This window comes from Sapajus apella, unplaced genomic scaffold (genome assembly GCF_009761245.1).
Source record: "Sapajus apella isolate SASKATOON/1434 unplaced genomic scaffold, GSC_monkey_1.0 scaffold2, whole genome shotgun sequence".
In the NCBI taxonomy this organism is placed as follows: Eukaryota; Metazoa; Chordata; class Mammalia; order Primates; family Cebidae; genus Sapajus; species Sapajus apella.
In genome coordinates, this window is record NW_022436942.1 from 27,147,836 (window position 1) to 27,168,803 (window position 20,968).

The following is a 20,968-nucleotide window of genomic DNA, read 5'->3' on the forward strand; positions in this document are numbered from 1 at the left end:
GCCCGCCTCTGCGGCGGCCAGGCCGGGCGCCGAGTGGGCGCGCCGGGCCGGAGGAGGGGCTCCCGGCCGCGGCACCGCCTGTGCCCGCCCGCCCCTCTGCAGCCACTACTTAAGAGGCTCCAGCGCCCGCCCCGCCCCAGTGCGTTACTTACCTCGACTCTTAGCTTGTCGGGGACGGTAACCGGGACCCGGTGTCTGCTCCTGTCGCCTTCGCCTCCTAATCCCTAGCCACTATGGTGAGTGGGCCGCGCGGCTCCCGGCCGCTTTCAGGGCAGCAGGGATAAGCGAGTCGGTGGGGTGCGGGGGGCCTGTATACGGCCGGGGACGGCTGGCCCCAGAGCCATCCGTTTGGAGGGCGGAACGCGAGACGAGGCCAGATCCGGAGTCGTGAGACCTCGGTCTTTGTAGATGGCGGGGGCCCTGAAAGGTTGAGGGGGCGCCAGGATTTCTTCTCGGACTCTGGAGGGATGGGAGGGCTCAGCCCTCCGCCTTAACCGGAGCTCTCTTTTAGCTCGTAACTCTGTCTTGGGCGCGGCACCTCGAGTCCCAGCAGTCCTTTCCAGCGCATACCCTTCCCCCGCCTTCGGTGGACGCGCGCGCGGACTCTTCTAGCCCTCACTTCCTCTTGATCGTGAAAAGCGGGGGTGGGAAGGCGCTGGAGACAAAAGCGCGCACGCGCGACCGTTACCTTCCCGCCGCTCCTGGGCGGGAAACCGCCACTGCGATCTGCGCATGCGCGCTGGTCGCGGCGCCCCTAGGGCTTCAGGGCGTGTCTCCTGTTGACCTGAAGAGTTCTTTTTTTTTTTTTTTTTTTAAATGGAAGCAGTAAGAGTGGCCGGGCGCGGTGGATCCACCTGAGGTCAGGAGTTTGAGATCAGCCTGGCCAACATGGTGAAGGCCTGTCTCCACTAAAAATGCAAAAATTGGCTGGGCTTGGTGGTGCACGCCTGTAGTCCCAGCTACTCGGTAGGCTGAGGCAGGCGAATCGCTTGAACCTGGGAGGTGGAAGTTGCAGTGAGCAGAGATCGTGCCACTGCAATCCAGCCTGGGCGACAGAGCCAGACTCCATCTCAAAAAAAAAAAAAAAAAGGCAGTCAGAGGAATGTGAGGAAGTGTACCGCTCTATACCAGTGTATTAGGACAGTTAGTTCACAACAGCATTTAGAGGCCACCTGTCTCTTCCTGCTGCGTTAGGAATTCAGGGGAGCAGGTGGTGCCAGTGAGGGATTTTGAGGGAACGGAAATCGGATCTTGGCCCAGATCTGGGCTGCCGATAATCCCCTCCTGCGCTCAGACTGCTGTGGTGGTGTTAGGCTGAGCTCGATGCCGGCGGGCAAGGGAGGATGGGCAGCCTGGGCAGCGCCTTTGCAGACGTGGCCATTTCGTGCCTCTGCAGCGCCGCCGGGGGGCGCGGGAGCGCGCGCCCTGAATTGCTCATTCATCCTGTGCCGCATAGCCCCACCCCTTGTCCCTGCGGACAGACATTTCTTCTGCGCTGGTCCGGCCACGTGCTTCCTGTGCTAGGACCTGCCCGGAAATGTGGCCACCCAGTCTAAAGCAGGATTCTGGGGCCGGAGCGCTGGATGGATGCCCACCTTCCTGTCTTGGTCCTCCAAAGGAGGAAGCTGTGACTAAGCTGTCATGATCTGGAAGAACGCCTTCCCGGTTTAGAATGGGAAGGTAACATGCATTAAAAGCGATGTAGACCCTATAATGTAGCCGTTCTCAAAAGAGTAATACATCTTATGTCGCTTTAAAAAAGGAATTTTTTTTTTTTTTAAGATTATGTGATAGCCTGGGTAACACAACCAGACCTCATCTCCACCAAAAAAGAAAAAATTAGCCAGGCGTGGTGGCCTGTGCCTATGGTTCCAGGTGCCCTGGAGGCTGGAGTTGGGGGATGACTTGAGCTCAGGAGATTGAGGCTGCAGTGAACCTGGACAGCACTACTGCACTCAAACCTGAGCGACAGACCTTATCTCTAAAAATAAAGATTGCATGAGTATATTGTTTCACTTGACAGTCACCAAAAGATTAATTTGTGATATCTTTTTTTCCTTCCCATAGCGTGAGTGCATCTCCATCCACGTTGGCCAGGCTGGTGTCCAGATCGGCAATGCCTGCTGGGAGCTCTATTGCCTGGAACATGGCATCCAGCCCGATGGTCAGATGCCCAGTGACAAGACCATTGGGGGAGGAGATGACTCCTTCAACACCTTCTTCAGTGAGACGGGCGCTGGCAAGCACGTGCCCCGGGCAGTGTTTGTAGACCTGGAACCCACGGTCATTGGTGAGTTGGCCTCAGTAACCCAAGTGAGATCCCAGGGTGCTGGGACAGGAGGTCTGTCCTGGGGGCTCTGCTGGTCACTCACTCACCCAGTCCCTCTGTCTTTCTCTCCCTCCTTCTCCAGATGAAGTTCGCACTGGCACCTACCGCCAGCTCTTCCACCCGGAGCAGCTTATCACAGGCAAGGAAGATGCTGCCAATAACTATGCCCGAGGGCACTACACCATTGGCAAGGAGATCATTGACCTTGTGTTGGACCGAATTCGCAAGCTGGTAACTATAGTACTTTAAAATGGGGCGAGAGTTTCTTTTGCAGTTCTGAGACCAAACTACAAGAATCATTCTTTGCAGCTAAAATGCAACTCCTTGCTAAACTAATTGGATTTCTAACCAGATGGTCCTAGGTTTATGGGACAACTATGGGGTAGGGAGTGAGTGCTCTTTAGCCTGTTTTGCTTTAAGCTACTGAGTAGGTGGCTAATTCCTACTTATAATGAATTGATCAGTCATTTTAAAAAATCTGGGCTGGTTCCTTCATGTTAATAATGTTTAGAGAACAAGAAAGCCAGTGTCACGCTGACAAGAAACAGCCAACACTGGGAACTTCCAGCACAGCTGAAAGTGGAGTTAGGAGCTTCCTTCTGAAGTGTGCTGTTTGGATCATGTTAATTAAGAGCTTGGCAATCGACTCTTTTGCTCCTTAGGCATGTGGGCAGCTTGTAAGTAATTAACCAGAGATCAAGCCTGGGCAGAGTAACTTGTCAAGAAAATCACATTTTACTAAAAACCCAGCCACAACTCGTCCATTCTAAAAAAGAAAGGCCTCATCATTCATGGCTTCATACTTTCCTCAGATGTTTATGTAGTCTTCACACAAAACTGGACTGATGTTTCCTATGCTTAGAAACTAAGCTGTAGTTATAAGCACTGACTTGGAAATCAGGACCTGCCTTTAGGGACAAATTAATAAACCTAGTAGCTATGTAGGATTCTGGAGTGAAGTTCATTGCCTACCAAGACAATTGCATTTGTCCTTGGCCTTACTGTGTTTACAGGAGGTGTAACAGGTGTAATTGGTAGGCTAGGGTCTGCCCTGTGCATTGATCTCATGTAGTTTATGGACCCCCATGCTATAAGGGAGCTGAGTAGGGAATGTTCACAAATCCGAGGCCCATAACTTGGAGAAGCAAGAGTTGACTACAGAATACTTTATTTGAAAGGTCAAACTTATCCCTTCATAAAGTAGCAGTTTGCTAGCCAAAATAGCCCAGTTAGGTGGAAGAAATTGCCAAATATGAGGTCTCATGGAATTGTGATTGTGTCACTTGACCCAAAATGAATAGGCTTCTTGGTGCCTAGTATCATATACTGGGTACTTAAACTGTGCCAAGTGCTAACTACTATTCTTATTTAATCAATGGGAGAACTGAGAAATGAATGTGATCATACAGTAAGGAACTGGTACAGCTGGATCCAGACCCAGCCCTGATTCCAGTACCAGCATGTTAGAAATTGGCTATTCTGTTGTTCCACCTCAGAGAGCAGCTGCCAGCTCTTTATAAAGCATCCCCTGGACTGGGCTGGTGGTCCTGGGCCTGTCCCTTGGGAGCTTTCCAGCCGATAACAAGCTGCCCTGTTCTGTGGCCACAGCAAGGGAACCAGAAGCTGCTCTCACAGTTACCAAAGCTTGAGGCCTATATGCAAGTCCAGACCTTGTGATTCTTCTGCCCGAGGAAATAGTTCATCTTAAAATAGTCTTTTTAGCAGAGGCTTTCCCCTCAAGGACTTGACTGAATAGTTGCTGTGAATCACTTAGCAGCTTTTTTTTTTTTTTTTTTTTGAGACGGAGTTTCGCTCATGTTACCCAGGCTGGAGTGCAATGGCGCGATCTCGGCTCACCGCAACCTCCTCCTCCTGGGTTCAGGCAATTCTCCTGCCTCACTCAGCCTCCTGAGTAGCTGGGATTACAGGCATGCGCCACCATGCCCAGCTAATTTTTTGTATTTTTAGTAGAGACGGGGTTTCACCATGTTGACCAGGATGGTCTCGATCTCTTGACCTTGTGATCCACCTGCCTCGGCCTCCCAAAGTGCTGGGATTACAGGCTTGAGCCACCACGCCCGGCCCACTTAGCAGCTTTTTTTGAGACAGGGTCTGCTCTGTCATCCAGGCTGGAGTGCCGTGGCATGGTCATCAGTCTTGAACCCCTGGGCTTTAATGGTCCTCCCACCTTGGACTCTCAAAGTGTTGTGATTACAGGCATGAGCCACTGCGCCTGGCCCAGAAGAGTTTTAAAATTGCAATTGGTGTAGCCATGGATTTATAGAAGTCCTCTGCAGGTTTCACCAAATGTCTTGCAACACTAAAATGAAAACTTTATTTTGCAGGCTGACCAGTGCACCGGTCTCCAGGGCTTCTTGGTTTTCCACAGCTTTGGTGGGGGAACTGGTTCTGGGTTCACCTCCCTGCTCATGGAACGGCTCTCAGTTGATTATGGCAAGAAGTCCAAGCTGGAGTTCTCCATCTACCCGGCGCCCCAGGTTTCCACAGCTGTAGTTGAGCCCTACAACTCCATCCTCACCACCCACACCACCCTGGAGCACTCTGATTGTGCCTTCATGGTCGACAATGAGGCCATCTATGACATCTGTCGTAGAAACCTCGATATCGAGCGCCCAACCTACACTAATCTTAACCGCCTTATTAGCCAGATCGTGTCCTCCATCACTGCTTCCCTGAGATTTGATGGAGCCCTGAATGTTGACCTGACAGAATTCCAGACCAACCTGGTGCCCTATCCCCGCATCCACTTCCCTCTGGCCACATATGCCCCTGTCATCTCTGCTGAGAAAGCCTACCATGAACAGCTTTCTGTAGCAGAGATCACCAATGCTTGCTTTGAGCCGGCCAACCAGATGGTGAAATGTGACCCTCGCCATGGTAAATACATGGCTTGCTGCCTGTTGTACCGTGGTGACGTGGTTCCCAAAGATGTCAATGCTGCCATCGCCACCATCAAGACCAAGCGCAGCATCCAGTTTGTGGATTGGTGTCCCACTGGTTTCAAGGTTGGCATCAACTACCAGCCTCCCACTGTGGTGCCTGGTGGAGACCTGGCCAAGGTGCAGAGAGCTGTGTGCATGCTGAGCAACACCACAGCCATTGCTGAGGCCTGGGCTCGCCTGGACCACAAGTTTGACCTGATGTATGCCAAGCGTGCCTTTGTTCACTGGTATGTGGGTGAGGGGATGGAGGAAGGAGAGTTTTCAGAGGCCCGTGAGGATATGGCTGCCCTTGAGAAGGATTATGAAGAGGTTGGTGTGGATTCTGTTGAAGGAGAGGGTGAAGAAGAAGGAGAGGAATACTAATTATCCATTCCTTTTGGCCCTGCAGCATGTCATGCTCCCAGAATTTCAGCTTCAACTTAGCTGACAGGCATTAAAGCTTTCTGGTTAGATTGTTTTCACTCAGTGATCATGTCTTTTCCATGTGTACCTGTAATTTTTCCATCATGTCTCAAAGTAAAGTCATTAACATCAAAAGCTTTGTCTCCTGTGTTTTTTCTAAAAGTGCCTTAGTTTTGGGGATTCATCTACACTTGGAGTATAGAGTCTGCAATATGTTGGTAATGTCAAGGGTCCTACTTCTGTGCAGGCACCACTATAGGGAAAAAGGAGCCCTAGATTGTCAGACGAGTTTACCACCTCGAACCTTGCTTAGGGGGTGGGGAAACATGAAAGTCATTCTGCTAATCGAGCTCATTTAGCTTTTAAAAGTATGACTGGGTAGTTGCTAATGGGTTATGTATAGAAAGTATAAGTAATTTTGAATATCATGTAAATTGCTGTTAAAAGTGGCTGGCTAACCTTGCTAATGTAATTAGGAAATATAAGAGTGATCCTTGGCTTGACACGATGGCTCACGCCTGTAATCCTAGCACAAGGTCAAGGCAGGTAATTGAGCTGAGGCAGGTAGTTGAGCCCAGGCGTTCCAGACCAGCCTGGGCAACATGATGAAACCCTGTCTACAAAAAAGTACAAAAATTTGGGCTTGGTAGTAAGCGCCTATAATCTCAGCTACTTGAGACGCTGAGGAGGTTGAGGCTACAGTGAGCTGTGATTGCAACACTGCACTCTAGCCTTGTTGACAGACCCTGTCTAGAACCGTGTCCTGGGAAAACAGGGCTGTAAGAGTATTTGAGGATGGTGAGGTGGGGTGTTTGCAGCCCTACTGTGACAGGAAAAAGTAGGACCAGAATTCACGGTGGTCAATAAAAGTCATGCTATGAGAGCAGACCAAACAAGAAGCCTATGTATTGGTGGCAGAGGTCTGCAGTACATGAGGATAACGTGGGAACATTTGTAAACGGGTAGAAGTTTATAGCATTTGGCATGGTTTATATTTTTCAAGTATTTTTGATACATATAACAGATTTGTAGGCACAGAGAATGTAAATAGAGGATTTAACCTAGGAGAAAATGTAGATTTCAAATCTGGAAAACACAGGAACAATTATGGCTGCTGAAGACCTTGATGTCTTCTTGGTTTAAGACTGAAAGAATATATGATTTTTTTAAAAAAAGGAAGACTACAATTTTCCCAGTTGTTTGTTTTGCTCATAAATCCTATAAATTCCCAAAATGTAGTTGGCCCTCCCTGTCTGTGGGTTCCATATCTAGATTTGACTAACTGTGGATTGAAAATATTTGGAAGCAACTGGCCATGGTGGTTCATGCCTGTAACATCAGCGCTTTGACCAAGGCAGGAGGATCACTTGAGCCTAGGAGTTTGAGACCAGCCTAGGCAACCTAGGGAGACCCTGTCACTACAAAAAAATAATAATAATTAGCCAGCATGATCATGCTGCTGCATTCCTCATTCCTGCCTGGGTGCCAGAGAGAGACCCTATCTCAAAATATATATTTGGAAAAATGGATAGTTGTGTCTGAACTGCACATGTACTTTTCCCTTTATTCTCTAAACAATACAGTATAACAATTATTTACATAGCATTCACATTGTATTAGGTATTACAAGTAATTAGAAATGACTTAAAGTATACAGGAAAATGTGTATAGGTTGCATGCAAACATTAGAGCTCTCTATATAAGGAATTTGAGCATTCATGGATTTTAGTATCCCCCAAGGACACTAAGGGATGACTGTAGCTCTCAGCTCCTAAGAGAATCTGAATTGGCATGAGCATTTTAGAGAAAGAGTTTTGGTCGGAGGCCTGCAGGCCTAGCATAGCAACACATATGTAGCCATCACATGATCCAAGGGAAAGCAGACACCTTTAAAGAACTGAGAGGGCCGGGCACAGCACCTCATACCTGCAATCCTATCACTTTGGGAGCCCAAGGTGGGCAGATCACCTGAGGTCAGGAGTTCAAGACCAGTCAAGCCAACTAGGTGAAACCACATGTCTACTAAAAATACAAAAATCTTCCCTCCTTTGCCTCCCAAACTGCTGGGATTACAAGTGTGAACCACCACACCAGGCCAAGATGAATACTAACAATTATAAGTTAAGGCTTTGAGTGAAATATTATGAGTGGGCCATGATGAAGGAGGTGGCTAGAATGAAATGCTCAGGCAAACAGGACATGGCATCAAGCCTTCCTTTAAGGAGGCACTGGAGTCGTCTTATCTATACATTTGCCCAGCAGCAAGCACAGCGCCTGGTAATGCCCATAGAACGCTTCTAGGGAAACAGAAATAAACAATGGTAACTTCTCTCTTAAGCCAGATTCTTTATTGCTCTACTCAATGTAAACTTTAAGCCCTAAGGTTCTGTAACACTCACTTTCTTTCAAGGCCCAGGCTTCTTTATCAGGTCTCAGGGGAGAGGCCTAGGGAACAGAGATACTTGGTTATCTTAGTTCTGTCACTAATCAGGACCTCTTAACTTTGTGGGACTATTTTTCCTTTTATACTATAGACTTCCTTTCTGCCTGTCTCAGAGGGGGTAGCAATTAGGGCTTTGAAGTCTGGAACAATCTATAAACTTGGAGATGTGCATCCAAGCTTGGGAGATGAGAGGCAGTGCATACCAGGTCTTGACATATCGGCTAAGCCATACTCCAGAGCCACTACAGAAGAATAAGCCATTAATTCAGAAAATAAATATTCATGTTTTTTTGTTTTTATTTTTTTAGGTGGAGTTTGGCTCTTGCTGCCCAGGCTGGACAGGTTCAAATGATTCTTCTGCCTCAGCCTCCCGAGTAGCTGGGATTACAGGTGGGCACCACCACGCCCAGCTAATTTTGTATTTTTAGTAGAGGCGGTGTTTCTCCATATTGGTCAGGCTGGTCTTGAACTCTCGACCTCAGGTGATACACCCACCTTGGCCTCCCAAAGTGCTAGGATTACAGGCATGAGCCACCGTGCCTGGCCAAGTTTATTTCTTTATTTCTTTTTTTGGAGACAGAGTCTCACTGTTGCCCAGGCTGGAGTGCAGTGACACAATCTCGACTCACTGCAACCTCCAACTCCTGGGTTCAAGTGATTCTCCTGCCTCAGCATCCAGAGTAGCTGGGGTTACAGGCACCCAGCACTATGCCCAGCTAATTCTTTTTTTGTTTGTTTGTTTGTATTTTTAGTAGAGATAGGGTTTCATCACGTTGGCCAGGCTGGTCTTGAACTCCTGACCTCAGGTGATCTGCCTGCCTCTGCCTCCCAGAGTGCTGGGATTACAGGCATGAGCCACCAAACCTGGCCAGTAAATATGAATTTTTAAAAGCCCAAGGAGGTTTACTTAGAGATGAAAAGGATGATGATAATAATAATGATAACTAATCTTAACTACATAAATATCTTCTTTTTTTTTTTTTAACACCAGAATGCGTAAATGCCTTCACAACCTAGTGTTCATCCCCTCCTTGAGTTCACTGTTAAAATGGGAAGAATGCAGTGCCTCATTTTAAGATGACAGATTTAATTGGCAGAAAAGGAGAGGAGCGATACCACAGCCTGTGTCCTGCCTTGTAAGACTAGAAGACTTAAATATTGCTTGCTTGCAAGATCAGAAGGACATGGTTCTTTCAGCCCTACCGAGGACCCAGGCTGGGATTTAGGGATGTGCTTAGACTAAGAGGCTTGAGCTAGGGAAGTGGGAAGAGCATTTTGTCTGGAGATGCCATTTTCTCCTCCCAATCCCATCAAACTTCTGGCAAATTCCTTAATGCCCTGCAGATGGCACCACTGACAAGGAGTTCTCCATGCAGGAGAGCCAAGCTCAGATTTGTGAACTCTTGCCCTTGTTGTCAGCTTGGACCTGCGCTGAGAAGATGACTAACAAACCGGAAGTGACTGACCTGCCATCCCTAGCATTTACACATTTGTCACTTTTTCTTCTGTCCATGACTGGAGGCAGCTGGGCCTCATGCTAGGCCAGTGTGAATCAGGAGGCTACACAAAACACCACACCGGAGGAGTTTCTTGACCTCAGCCCCTTCCTCTAGGGTGCTTCCCCGAGGTAGGATTTGTATAAAAACATGCGTATAAAAAAAAGTGACTCACGCCTGTAATCCCTGCACTTTGGGAGGCCGAAGTGGGTGGATCACCTGAGGTCAGGAGTTCAAGACCAGCCTGGCCAGCGAAACTCCGTATCTACTAAAAACACAAAAAAATTAGCCAGGCATAGTGGCAGGTGCCTATAATCTCAGCTGTTCAAGAGGCTGAGGCAGGGACAATCGCTTGAACCTGGGAGGCAGAGGTTGCAGTGAGCCAAGATCATGCCATTGCACTCCAGCCTAGGTGACGGAGCAAGACTATCTCAAAAACAAAACAAAACAACAAAACAATATAAAACAAAACAAAACAAAAAAATATGGCCTTGGGCCAGGGGTGGTGGCTCATGGCTGTAATCCCAGCACTTTGGGAGGCCAAGGAGGATGGATTACTTGAGGTCAGAAGTTCGAGACCAGCCTGGCCAACATGGTGAAACTTCGTCTCTACTACAATACAAAAATAAGCTGGGCATGATGGGAGGCACCTGTAATCCCAGCTACTCAGGAGGCTGAGGCAGGAGAATGGCTTGAACCTGGGAGGTGGAAGTTGCAGTGAGCCGAGATTGCATCGCTACACTCCAGCCTGACAACAGAGGGAGACTCCATCTCAAAAAAATAAATAAATAAAAATAAATCACCTTGGAATCAACAGTAGTAAGGGAGGAGCATGTTGTTGCATTAATCTAAACTCAATACTGAGGCCGGGTGTGGTGGCTCATGCCTGTAATCTCAGCACTTTGGGAGGCTGAGGTAGGCAGATCACAAGGTCAGGAGTTCAAGACCAGCCTGGCCAACATGGTGAAACCCCGTTTCTTCTAAAAATACCGAACTCCAGCCTGGGCAACAGAGCAAGTCTCCATCTCAAAAAAAATTAATTAATTATTGATACAAAGTCAATAACCACCTGACAATGTGTGCATCATCAAGTAGACACTGATGTCATTGTGTTGCTAAGCTAACTTCCACCTCTCTGCTATCTGGTTCATAAGCCAAAACAACTACCCAAATGCTCTACTCCACCCACTCCCAACTGACAGCCTGCTGTATGTTATCCTGCCCAAATAGACAGAATCAAGCTCATCACCTCATTCATACCTGAGCCTTCAAACCATATTCTTTTCTCTGTCTGTGGTACCTTCTATAGCTGTAAGAGCCCCCAACACTTTTGTCCAGTTAACTCATACTCTCCCTTCAATGAAAAAAGCCCAAATGATATTTCTTCAAGGACTTGGAGACTAGGTTAGAATAAGCCATATTTTCTACTATATATTTTCATAGAATCTCTACTTCTCTCACATTTATCATATTTTGTAAATATATATTTGTGTGATTAATTCAGATATTTCTTCTCTACCAGATTTCTTTCTTTTTTTTGGGGGGGGGTGGGGAGACAGGGTCTAGCTCTTGTGTCCAGACTAAAGTGTAGTGGTTTGATCTCAGCTCACTGCAGCCTTGACCTCCTGGGATCAAGTGATCCTCCCAGCTCAGCCTCTCGCGTAGCTGGGACTACAGGCACTCACCATCACCCCCAGCTAATTTTTAAATTTTTTGTAGAGATGGAGTCTCACTATGTTGTCCAGGCTGGTATCAAAACTATGAGCTTAAGCAATCCTCCTGCTTCGGTCTCTCAAAGTGCTGAGATTACAGGCATGAGACACTGTGCCCAGCCTCTATGATTTAAAAAAAAGTCCATTAGATAAATGCTCCACAGTTTTTGTTTGTCTGTTTGTTTGTTTTTTAAGACTAGTCAAATGAGCCAGGCACAATGGCTCAGACCTATAGTACCACCACTTTGAGAGGCCAAGGAAGGAAGATCACTTGAGGATAGGAGTTTGAGACCAGCCTGAGCAACATAGTGAAATCCTGTCTCTAAAAATAATTTTAAAATTAGCCTGGTGTGGTGGTACATGCCTTTGGTCCCAGCTGCCTGGGAGATGAGGTGGGAGGATCACTTGAGCCTGGGAGGTCAAGGCTACAGTGAGCTGAGATTGCTTCACTGCACTCCAGCCTAGGTGCCAGACCAAGACCCTGTCTCAAAAAAAAAAAAAAAAAGAAAGAGAGAGAGAAAACAAAAAACATGTTTAACTCTGAAAGCTAGAGATGAGTATCCGTCTACTTCCTCCCCACTTTTAGACTAAGCCCAGGCCCAAAGCTTAAGAGGCCTCAGGCAGAGAGTGACAGAGAGTGAAAGGTAGATAGAGACATCAAATCAAGGTGCATAGGAAGGTTTCTCCTCTGTTCTTTTTTTTTTTAATTGCATTTTAGGTTTTGGGGTACATGTGAAGAATATGCAAGATTGTTGCATAGGTACACACATGGCAGTGTGATTTGCTGCCTTCCTCCCCATCACCTATATCTGGCATTTCTCCCCATGCTATCTCTCCCCAACTCCCCACCCCCCGCTGTCCCTCCTCTATTTCCCCCCTACAGACCCCAGTGTGTGATGCTCCCCTCCCTGTGTCCATGTGTTCTCATCGTTCAACACCCACCTATGAGTGAGAACATGTGGTGTTAGATTTTCTGTTCTTGTGTCAGTTTGCTGAGAATGATGGTTTCCAGTTCATCCATGTCCCTACAAAGGACATGAACTCATCGTTATTTATGGCTGCATAGTATTCCATGGTGTATATGTACCACATTTTCCCTGTCCAGTCTACCATCGATGGGCATTTGGGTGTTTCTTCTCTGTTCTAAAGATTCTTCATCTAAGTGGTTCACACCTATAATCCCAGCGCTTTGGGAGGCTGATACGGGAGGATCACTTGAGGTCAGGAGTTCAAGACCAGCCTGGCCAACATGGTGAAACCCTGTTTCTACTAAAAATACAAAAATTAGCCTGATGTAATGGGGCATGCCTGTAGTCCCAACTACTTGGGAGACTGACACAGAAGAATCACTTGAACCCAGGAGGTGGAGGCTGCAGTGAGCTGAGATTGTGCCACTGCCCTCCAGCCTGTGTGTGAAGTGAGACTCCATTTCAAAAATTAATAATAAAATAATAAAATAAAATAATAAAGCTTCTTCATCAAGAAGATCTCTCAAAACAAAAACAAAAACCAAAAAAAGAGAGAGAGAGAGAGAGAAGATCCCTCAGCCTCTCTCCGGCTCTAGCATCTCATGATACTGGCATGTAGAAACTTCTGCTGCCTCACTATGACCAAATCATGTGTGCCACAAGCTGGGGTGTGACCCAGCTGCCAGAATAGGCTGATATCATCCTAGATATTCCTTCTATATAACAGTGCTCAAAGCTAGACAGGTGAGTAATCTCACCATCCTCTTCACTGGTCACCCTGTGTAATATCTTTGTTGTTGTTGCTGATTTTTTTATTGTTGTTTTTTTTTTTTTTTTTTTTTTTTGAGACAGAGTCTTGCACTGTTGCCCAGGCTGGAGTGCAGTGGCACAATCTCAGCTCACTGCAGCCTCCACCTCCTGGTTTGATCGATCCTCCCACCTCAGCCTCCCAAGTAGCTGGGACTACAGGCATGCCACAATATCTAGCTAATTCTTATATTTTTTGTAGAGACAAGGTTTTGCCATGTTGCCCAGGCTGATCTCCAACTCCTGAGCTCAGGCTATCCACCCACCTTGGCCTCCCAAAGTCCTGAGATTATGGGTGTGAGCCACCACACCTGGCCTGTATAATCTTTTTTTTTTTTTTTTTTTTTTTTGAAAGACAGACTCTGTCTCCCAGGCTTGAGTGCAGTGGCACAATCTCAGCTCACTGTTACCTCTCCCTCCTGGGTTCATGCGATTTTCCTGCCTCAGCCTCCTGAACAGCTGGAACTGCAGGCACATGCCACCATGCCCAGTTATTTTTTTGTATTTTTAGTGGAGACGAGGTTTCACTGTTTTAGCCAGGAAGGTCTCCATCTCCTGACTTTGTGATCAGCCTGCCTCAGCCTCCCAAAGTGCTGGGATTACAGGCGTGAGCCACCACCCCCGGCTAGCTGGTGTAATCTCTCCCATTCCCTCCTTTCCCCTCCCCTTTCCCCTCCCCCCTCCTCCCTTCTCCCTTCTCTCCTCTCCTCTTCCTCCTTCCCCTTTCCCTTCTTTCTTTGTTTTTGTTTTTATTTTGAGATGGAGTCTCACTGTGTCACCCAGGTTAGAGTGCAATGATGCGATCTCGGCTCACTGCAACCTCTGCCTCCTGGGTTCAAGCAATTCTCCTGCCTCAGCCTCCTGAGTAGCTGGGATTACAGGTGCCCACCACTATGCCCAGCTAATTTTTGTATTTTTAATAGAGATGGTGTTTCACCATATTGTCAGGGTGGTCTTGAACTCCTCACCTCATGATCTACCTGCCTCGGCCTCCCAAAGTGATAGGATTACAAGTGTGAGCTACAACACTGGTCCTGTGTAATCTCTTATCCAGTTTGGGCACCTCGCTTCAAGAGGAACATAGACAATGGAGTTTTCTCTAAGGGGTGAGGGAAGTGATAAGGAGTACTAGGCAGAGTATCTCAGAGAACTGAGGATGTTTAGCCTAGAAAAGAGGCCAAGCATGGTGGCTCACGCCTGTAATCCCAGCACTTTGGGAGGCCAAGGCAGCTGGATCATGAGGTCAGGAGTTTGACACCAGCCTGGCCAACATGGTGAATGTAAGGGTAGCAGAGAGAAAGGAGAATAGACCCAATGTCAGGCAAGCAAGTTTTATTAACCTGCTGGGCTGCCCCATAACAATTAGAGGAGCTTACAAAACGAGGGATTTATATAGGGTGAGAGAAGCATAAGGGGGTTTTAGGACTGAGGTAATTTATCTGCTGATAACAGGCACAGAGATAGTTTGTTAACTTGTAACTGACCTACAATACATTATCCTGTGATTTTTGTGGCAGCAGTCTTTTTTAAAAAACAGAGAAACTAGGAGTTTTTTTTACAGAAATTTACAAGTATAGATAACCAACATATGTTTTCCCTGTCCTCCTTCAAGCTGCCCATGCTGCCCACATGGCTGTAATCAGGCTTTGCTCAATGGTAGCACATCTGGCAGCCTTGATGTGGCACCTAGGTAGGGGTTCAGGAATGCAGCTGCAGAGCAATTGGAAGGCGGAAGGGGTCAGCCTGCGTGGAAGGGGTTTTCTTGTCCTTAACAGTGAAACCTCATCTCTACTACAAACACAAAAATAAGCTGGGCATGGTGGTGCATGCTTATAGTCCCAGCTACTTGGGAGGCTGAGACAGGAGAATTGTTTGAACCAGGACCAGGGAGGTGGAGGTTTCAGTGAGCTGAGATCATGCCACTACACTCCAGCTTAGGTGACAGAGGGGGGAAAAAAGTTAGCTAAAAAAAGCTCTTTCCAAAGACCCAGAAAGTCCTGGAAACAAAATCACCCTGAAAGTAGTCTTAGAGTAGGCAGGAAGCTTTTTTATTTACTTCTTTTTTTTTTTTTTTTTGAGACAGAGTCTAGCTCTGTTGCCCACACTAGAGTGTAGTGGCGCGATCTCAGCTCACTGCAACCTCTGCCTCCCAGGTTCAAGCAATTCTCTTGTCTCAGCCTCCAGAGTACCTGGGATTACAGGTGCCTGCCACTATACCCAGCTAATTTTTGTATTTTTAGTAGAGACAGGGTTTCACTGTGTTGACCAGGCTGGTCTCAAACTCCTGACCTCGTGATCCGCCCACCTTGACTTCCCAAAGTGCTGTAGTTACAAGTGTTAGCCACTGCGCCTGGCCTCTCTTTTTTTCTTTCCTTCCTTCCTTTCTCTCTCTCTCTTTCTTTCTTCTTTCTTTTTTTTTTTTTTTTTTTAAGATATGGTTTCACCATGATGGCCAGGCTGGTTTTGAACTCCTGACCTCAGATGATGCACTCACCTCGGCCTCCCAAAGTGCCAGGATTACAGGCATAAGCCACCACACCCCGCCTCTTTCTTCTTTCTTTCTATAAAAACTGTGTTGCCCAGGCTAGAATGCAGTGGTGCCATGATAGCTCACTGCAGCCTCGATCTCCCGGGCTCAAGTGATTCTCCTGCTTCAGCCTCCTGAGTAGCTAGGACTACAGGGGCACATTACCACACCTGGCTAATTTTATAAATTTATTTTAGAGATAGGGTCATGTGTTACCCAGGCTGCTTTTTAACTCCTGGCCTCAAACGTAGCTTGCTGCCACCCAAAATGTTGGAATTACAGGCAGGAGTCACTGCCCTTGGCCTCACAAACATTGTTTAAGTGTTTGTTTGTTTATTTGATATGGACTCTTGCTCTGTTGCCCAGGCTGGAGTGCAATGGTGTGATCTTGGCTCGCTGCAACCTCCACCTCCTGGGTTCAAGCGATTCTCCTGCCTCAGTCTCCTGAGTAGCTGGGATTACAGGTGCCCGCCACCACACCCAGCTAATTTGCTCTATTTTTTTGTAGAGACAGGGTTTTACCATGTTGGTCGGGCTGGTCTCCAACTCCTGACCTCAGGTGATCCACCCACCTCGGCCTCCCAAAGTGCTGCGATTACAGAGCCACCGCACGCAGCCCTGTTTAAGAGTTTATTATGAGAACTACACTGGGTTAAGTATTGAGGGAGAAAAAAAGGGCGTAAATTAGAAGCCAAATATGTGTTTCTAACCTTTACAGAGGAAAGGAAAGGAGGAAAAGAGAAAAGACATAAATGAAGGTAAAGTTAAACAATATAAATATTTAAATAACAGCTCAAGATAACAAATATCATGAAACAATGCATAAATGGCCAATTTTTTTTTTTTTTTTGAGACGGAATTTTGCTCTTGTCATCCAGGGTGGAGTGCAATGGCTCGATCTAGGCTCACTGTAACCTCCCTCCTGGGTTCAAGCGATTCTCCTGCCTCAGCCTCCTAAGTAGCTGGGATTACAGGCGCGCGTCACCACGCCCGACTAACGTGGTGAAACCCAGTCTCTACTAAAAGTACAAAAATTAGCCGGGCATGGTGGCACACGCTTATAATCTGAGCTACTCGGGAGGCTGAGGTCGGAGAATTCCTTTAACCTGGGAGGCACAGGTTGCAGTGAGCCAAGATCGCGCCATTACACTCCAGCCTGGGCGACAGAGGGAGACTCTGTCTCAAACTAAAAAAAAAAAAAGAAGAATTTAGAGGAGGTCAGGGCTGGGCATGGTGGGTCACGCCTTTAATTTAGCACTTTGGGAGGCTGAGGCTGGTGGATCACTTCAGGTCAGGAGTTCTGGCCAACATGATGAAACCCTGTCTCTACTAAAAACACAAAAAATTAGCCAGGCGTGGTGGCAGGCCCTGTAATCCCAGCTATTGGGAGGCTGAGGCAGGAGAATTGCTTGAACCTGGGAGACAGAGGTTGCAGTGAGCCGAGATTGTGCCATTACACAAGAGCAAAACTTCGTCTCAAAAAAAAAAAAAAGAATTTAGAGGAGGTCTGGCCCATTGGCTCACGAGTGTAATCCCAGAAATTTGGGAGACCAAGGTGGGCAGACTGCTTGAGCCCAGGAGTTCAAGACCAGCCTGGGCAACATAGCAGAACCACTGAGTATTCTAGTGCCCACCTGTGATCCCAGCTGCTCAAGAGGGTGAGATGGGAGAATCCCTTGAGCCTGGGAGTTGGAGGCTTCAGTGAGCCATGACACACCACTGCAAGCCAGCTTCGGTGACAGAGTGAGACCTTGTCTCAAAAATAAACTTGGCTGGGCAACGGTCACTCATGCCTGTAATCACAGCACTTTCGGAGGCCGAGGTGGGTGGGTCCCAAGGTTAGGAGTTCAAGACCAGCCTGACCAACATGGTGAAATCCTGTCTCTACTAAAAATACAAAAATTAGCCGGGCATGTTGGCAAGTGCCTATAATCCCATCTAATTGGGAGGCTGAGGCAGGAGAATTGCTTGAGCCCGGGGAGGCGGAGTTTGCAGTGAGCCAATATCATGCCACTGCACTTCAGCCTGGGCAAAGGGTGAGACATTGTCTCAAAAAAAAAAAAAAAAAAAGAAAGAAAGAAAGAAAGAAAAATAAATTAATAACTTAAAAGAAACAAACAAAAAAAAAACAAAAACAAATCTCCCTTCGTCTAAATCATGTCTACTTCCAGGACTCAACCACACAAAAAATAAAGAAAAATCTTTTCTCCAGTCCTTTCCTGAAGGGATTTCCACCTCCTCTAAATTCTTTTTTTAAGTTATTTATTGGCTGGGCAAGGTGGCTCACGCCTGTAGTTCCAGCACTTTGGGAGGCTGAGGCGGGCAGATCGCCTGAGGTCAGGAGTTTGAGATAAGACCAGCCTGACCAACATGGAGAAACTCTGTCTCTGCTAAAAATACAAAATTAGCCAGGTGTGGTGGCGCATGCCTGTAATCCCAACTACTCAGGAGGCTGAGGCAGGAGAATCACTTGAACTTAGGAGGTGGAGGTTGCAGTGAACCAAGATTGTGCCACTGCACTCCAGCCAGGGCAACAAGAGCGAAACTCCATCTCAAAAAAGAAAAAGTTATTTATGGCTGGGCGTGGTGGTTTATGCCTGTAATCCCAGCACTTTGGGAGGCCGAGGCTGGTGGATCATCTGAGGTTAGGAGTTCAAGACCAGCCTGGCCAACATGGTGAAACCCTGTCTTTTTTTATTTAAAAAAAAAGTTATTTATTTTTGAGACAGGATGCAGAGATGGGAAAGAACTTGGCAGGGTCCACCAGGCACTGACAAAAGGCCAGGGTGAAGGTGATACCAAGTTGCAGTAGAGAGGGACTCGATCACAGACCACAAACTCAAGCACACAGCTAGGCTGACAATGTAAATGGAAAAACTTGTACAGCGTACAGCTGAGTATTGAGGGTTGTGGAAGCCTAGGACACATCCTGGCCCATCTACAGAGTCATAGGTCCTTATTGCCCAACTCTGCCATGTCTTCTATTTAGGAGATGGGAATATGGGCTGGGCGCAGTGGCTCATGCTTATAATCCCAGCACTTTGAGAGGCTGAGGCCAGAGGATTGCTTGAGCCCAGGAGGTTAAGACCAGCCTGGGTAACTTTGTCTCAAAAAATAAAAATAAAAAAAAATAAGAGAGGTGGGAATGTGAACTTTTAATGTGTCATTTTCTGATTTTTAAATCTTGGTTCAAATGGTTAAAAACACTAAGCCAAACCAAACAGCCTGTCTGATGCAGCCCAAAGGCCACCATTTTGCAATCTCTGAGGGCCTTGTAGGCTTATTTTAGGCAGGTGAATTTTTAAGTGCAATGGGTTTTGAGGAGTTACAAGACTTGCTATGTGTTTCAGTAATAATTACTGAAGCATATGGCTTCTCATAGTTGAAATAAATATCTTAGAAGGGTTTAGCATCAGGGCAGCCTTGATGCTGCAAGCTCCTAACAAGCTGCAAGCTCCTCCAGGTCACAGCTTTGATCCATTCATGTTTGTTCCTAAAACATACTCAGTCAGCCCAAACCACTTCCCTGTGTTCTTCTTTCCTTCCTTGCAGTGCAGCCAAGGACCCAGCTAGCTATGTTCACCTGGCGCAGTGGCTCATGCCTGTAATTCCAGCACTTTGGGAGTCTCTACTCATTCTCCCCATGGGAGTTCTGTTCACTTTTAGTTCTGGCTAGTCTTCAGGGCCTCTCATTATCTTCCTATCACCAAAGACGAGTATATAATGTATGTATGTGTTTATACACTGCTCCCCTCTTACGTATTTGTGAACTTAATTTTCTTTTCTTTTTCTTTTTCTTTTTTTAAGACGAGGTTTCACCATGTTGGTCAGGCTGGTCTTGAACTCTCGACCTCAGGTGATCTGCCTGCCTTGGCCTCCAAAGTGCTTGGATTACAGGCGTGAGCCACTACGCCCGGCCACTGAATTTTATTTTCAAGCATCAGTGGGAGTTTTTTTTCTTCTTCCCAAGAATCCCCTCCAATTTAGAGAGAAGGTTCAATTCCATGACAGTGGGACTTCCTAAACAGTACAGGTACCAAGGCCACAGGAAGGTTATTTGCATTCCTTAAATGTTTGAACTTGGGCATGTGCAAAGCCAGGATTGGTAGCACACAAGTGTAGTCCCAGCTACCCTGGAGGCCCTGGCAGGAGGATCGCTCGAGTTCAGGTGATGGAGTCTATAGTGTGCCATGGTTGCCCCTGTGAATAGCCACTGTGCTACAGCTTGGGCAATGTAACAAAACTGTCTCTAGAACATGAACAAGTAAAAGTCAAATCATGGCCGGGCGCGGTGTCTCATGCCTATAAGCCCAGCACTTTGGGAGGCCGAGAGGGGCGGATCACCTGAGGTCGGGAGTTCAAGACCAGCCTGACCAACATGGTGAAACCCTGTCTCTACTAAAAATACAAAATTAGATGAGCATGGTGATGAATGCCTGTAATCCCAGCTCTTCGGGAGGCTGAGGCAGGAGAATCACTTGAACCCAGGAGGCAGAAGTTGCAGTGAGCCGAGATTGCAACATTGCACTCCAATCTGGGTAACGAGAGCGAAACTCCGTCTCAAAAAAAATAAAATAAAAAAATAAAAATAAAAAAAATAAAAAGCCAAATCACAATACCTTCCTCTGAAGGGTTGTTGTCATGTTAAAAATCAGATAATGGGCTGGGTGGGTCACACCTGTGATCTCAGCACTTTGGGAGGGCCAGCACTTTGAGGCTAGGAGTTCCAGATCAGCCTGGGTAACATGGCTGAGATAAAGACTATAAGGTGAATGGCACATAGTAAGGGGTTAGCTAATGTTTGACTCAGCCCCACTCTTCAACGATCCTTGTGGGCACTTCTTCACAAAGTTTCAGAATATTTCTACAGATCTCCAGTATTTTTCAGTATTTGATCTAGCACACACTAGGCCTTCCACAAAAATGATTGAATGAAAACTCCTGGCGGCAGGAAGGCAGGGTGAGGGTGTGGGGAGGAGCACCCCAACACAAACACACAGAAATTACTGCTACCATGGGTTAGCGGGCAGCGGTACCTTTCAGAACCCCTAGGGTGCCCTCACATCCTGCCTGGCTGGACTAATCCAAATGGTTCATTTAACCAAGGTCAAACTAAAATCCCGGCTGCTACTGAAATCCAGGAACCGTCATTTTTCGGGATGAGAAAGACAGTTGCTCAATTTTAGAATGAGCAGCGGTAGGCCCAAAAGATCCCACCTTCCTTCACGGGGCGAGCCTATCAACGCTCTCCCAGCGAGGAGCGGCAGCTCTCCAGGAGCCAATGAGTTCCTCCCCCTGGAAGGAACCCGCCCATCCCTTGT

At 47.1% G+C, this 20,968-nt stretch overlaps 1 protein-coding gene across 1 annotated transcript; it reads left to right on the forward strand.

The window, feature by feature from the left end:
* Positions 1–14: 14 nt before the first annotated feature.
* LOC116562311 (tubulin alpha-1B chain) lies at positions 15–5,829 on the forward strand. Its single transcript, XM_032294478.1, has 4 exons — positions 15–236; positions 2,068–2,290; positions 2,412–2,560; positions 4,675–5,829. The coding sequence occupies exons 1-4, from the start codon at positions 234–236 to the stop codon at positions 5,653–5,655; spliced, it is 1,356 nt and encodes a 451-aa protein (XP_032150369.1). The 5' UTR covers positions 15–233; the 3' UTR covers positions 5,656–5,829.
* The last annotated feature ends 15,139 nt before the right edge of the window (positions 5,830–20,968 follow it).

Coding starts and splice junctions, on each gene's coding strand:
- LOC116562311 (XM_032294478.1), top strand. Junction 2,291..2,411: donor CCTGGAACCCACGGTCATTG/GTGAGTTGGCCT, acceptor CTCCTTCTCCAG/ATGAAGTTCGCACTGGCACC. Junction 2,561..4,674: donor TGGACCGAATTCGCAAGCTG/GTAACTATAGTA, acceptor TTTATTTTGCAG/GCTGACCAGTGCACCGGTCT.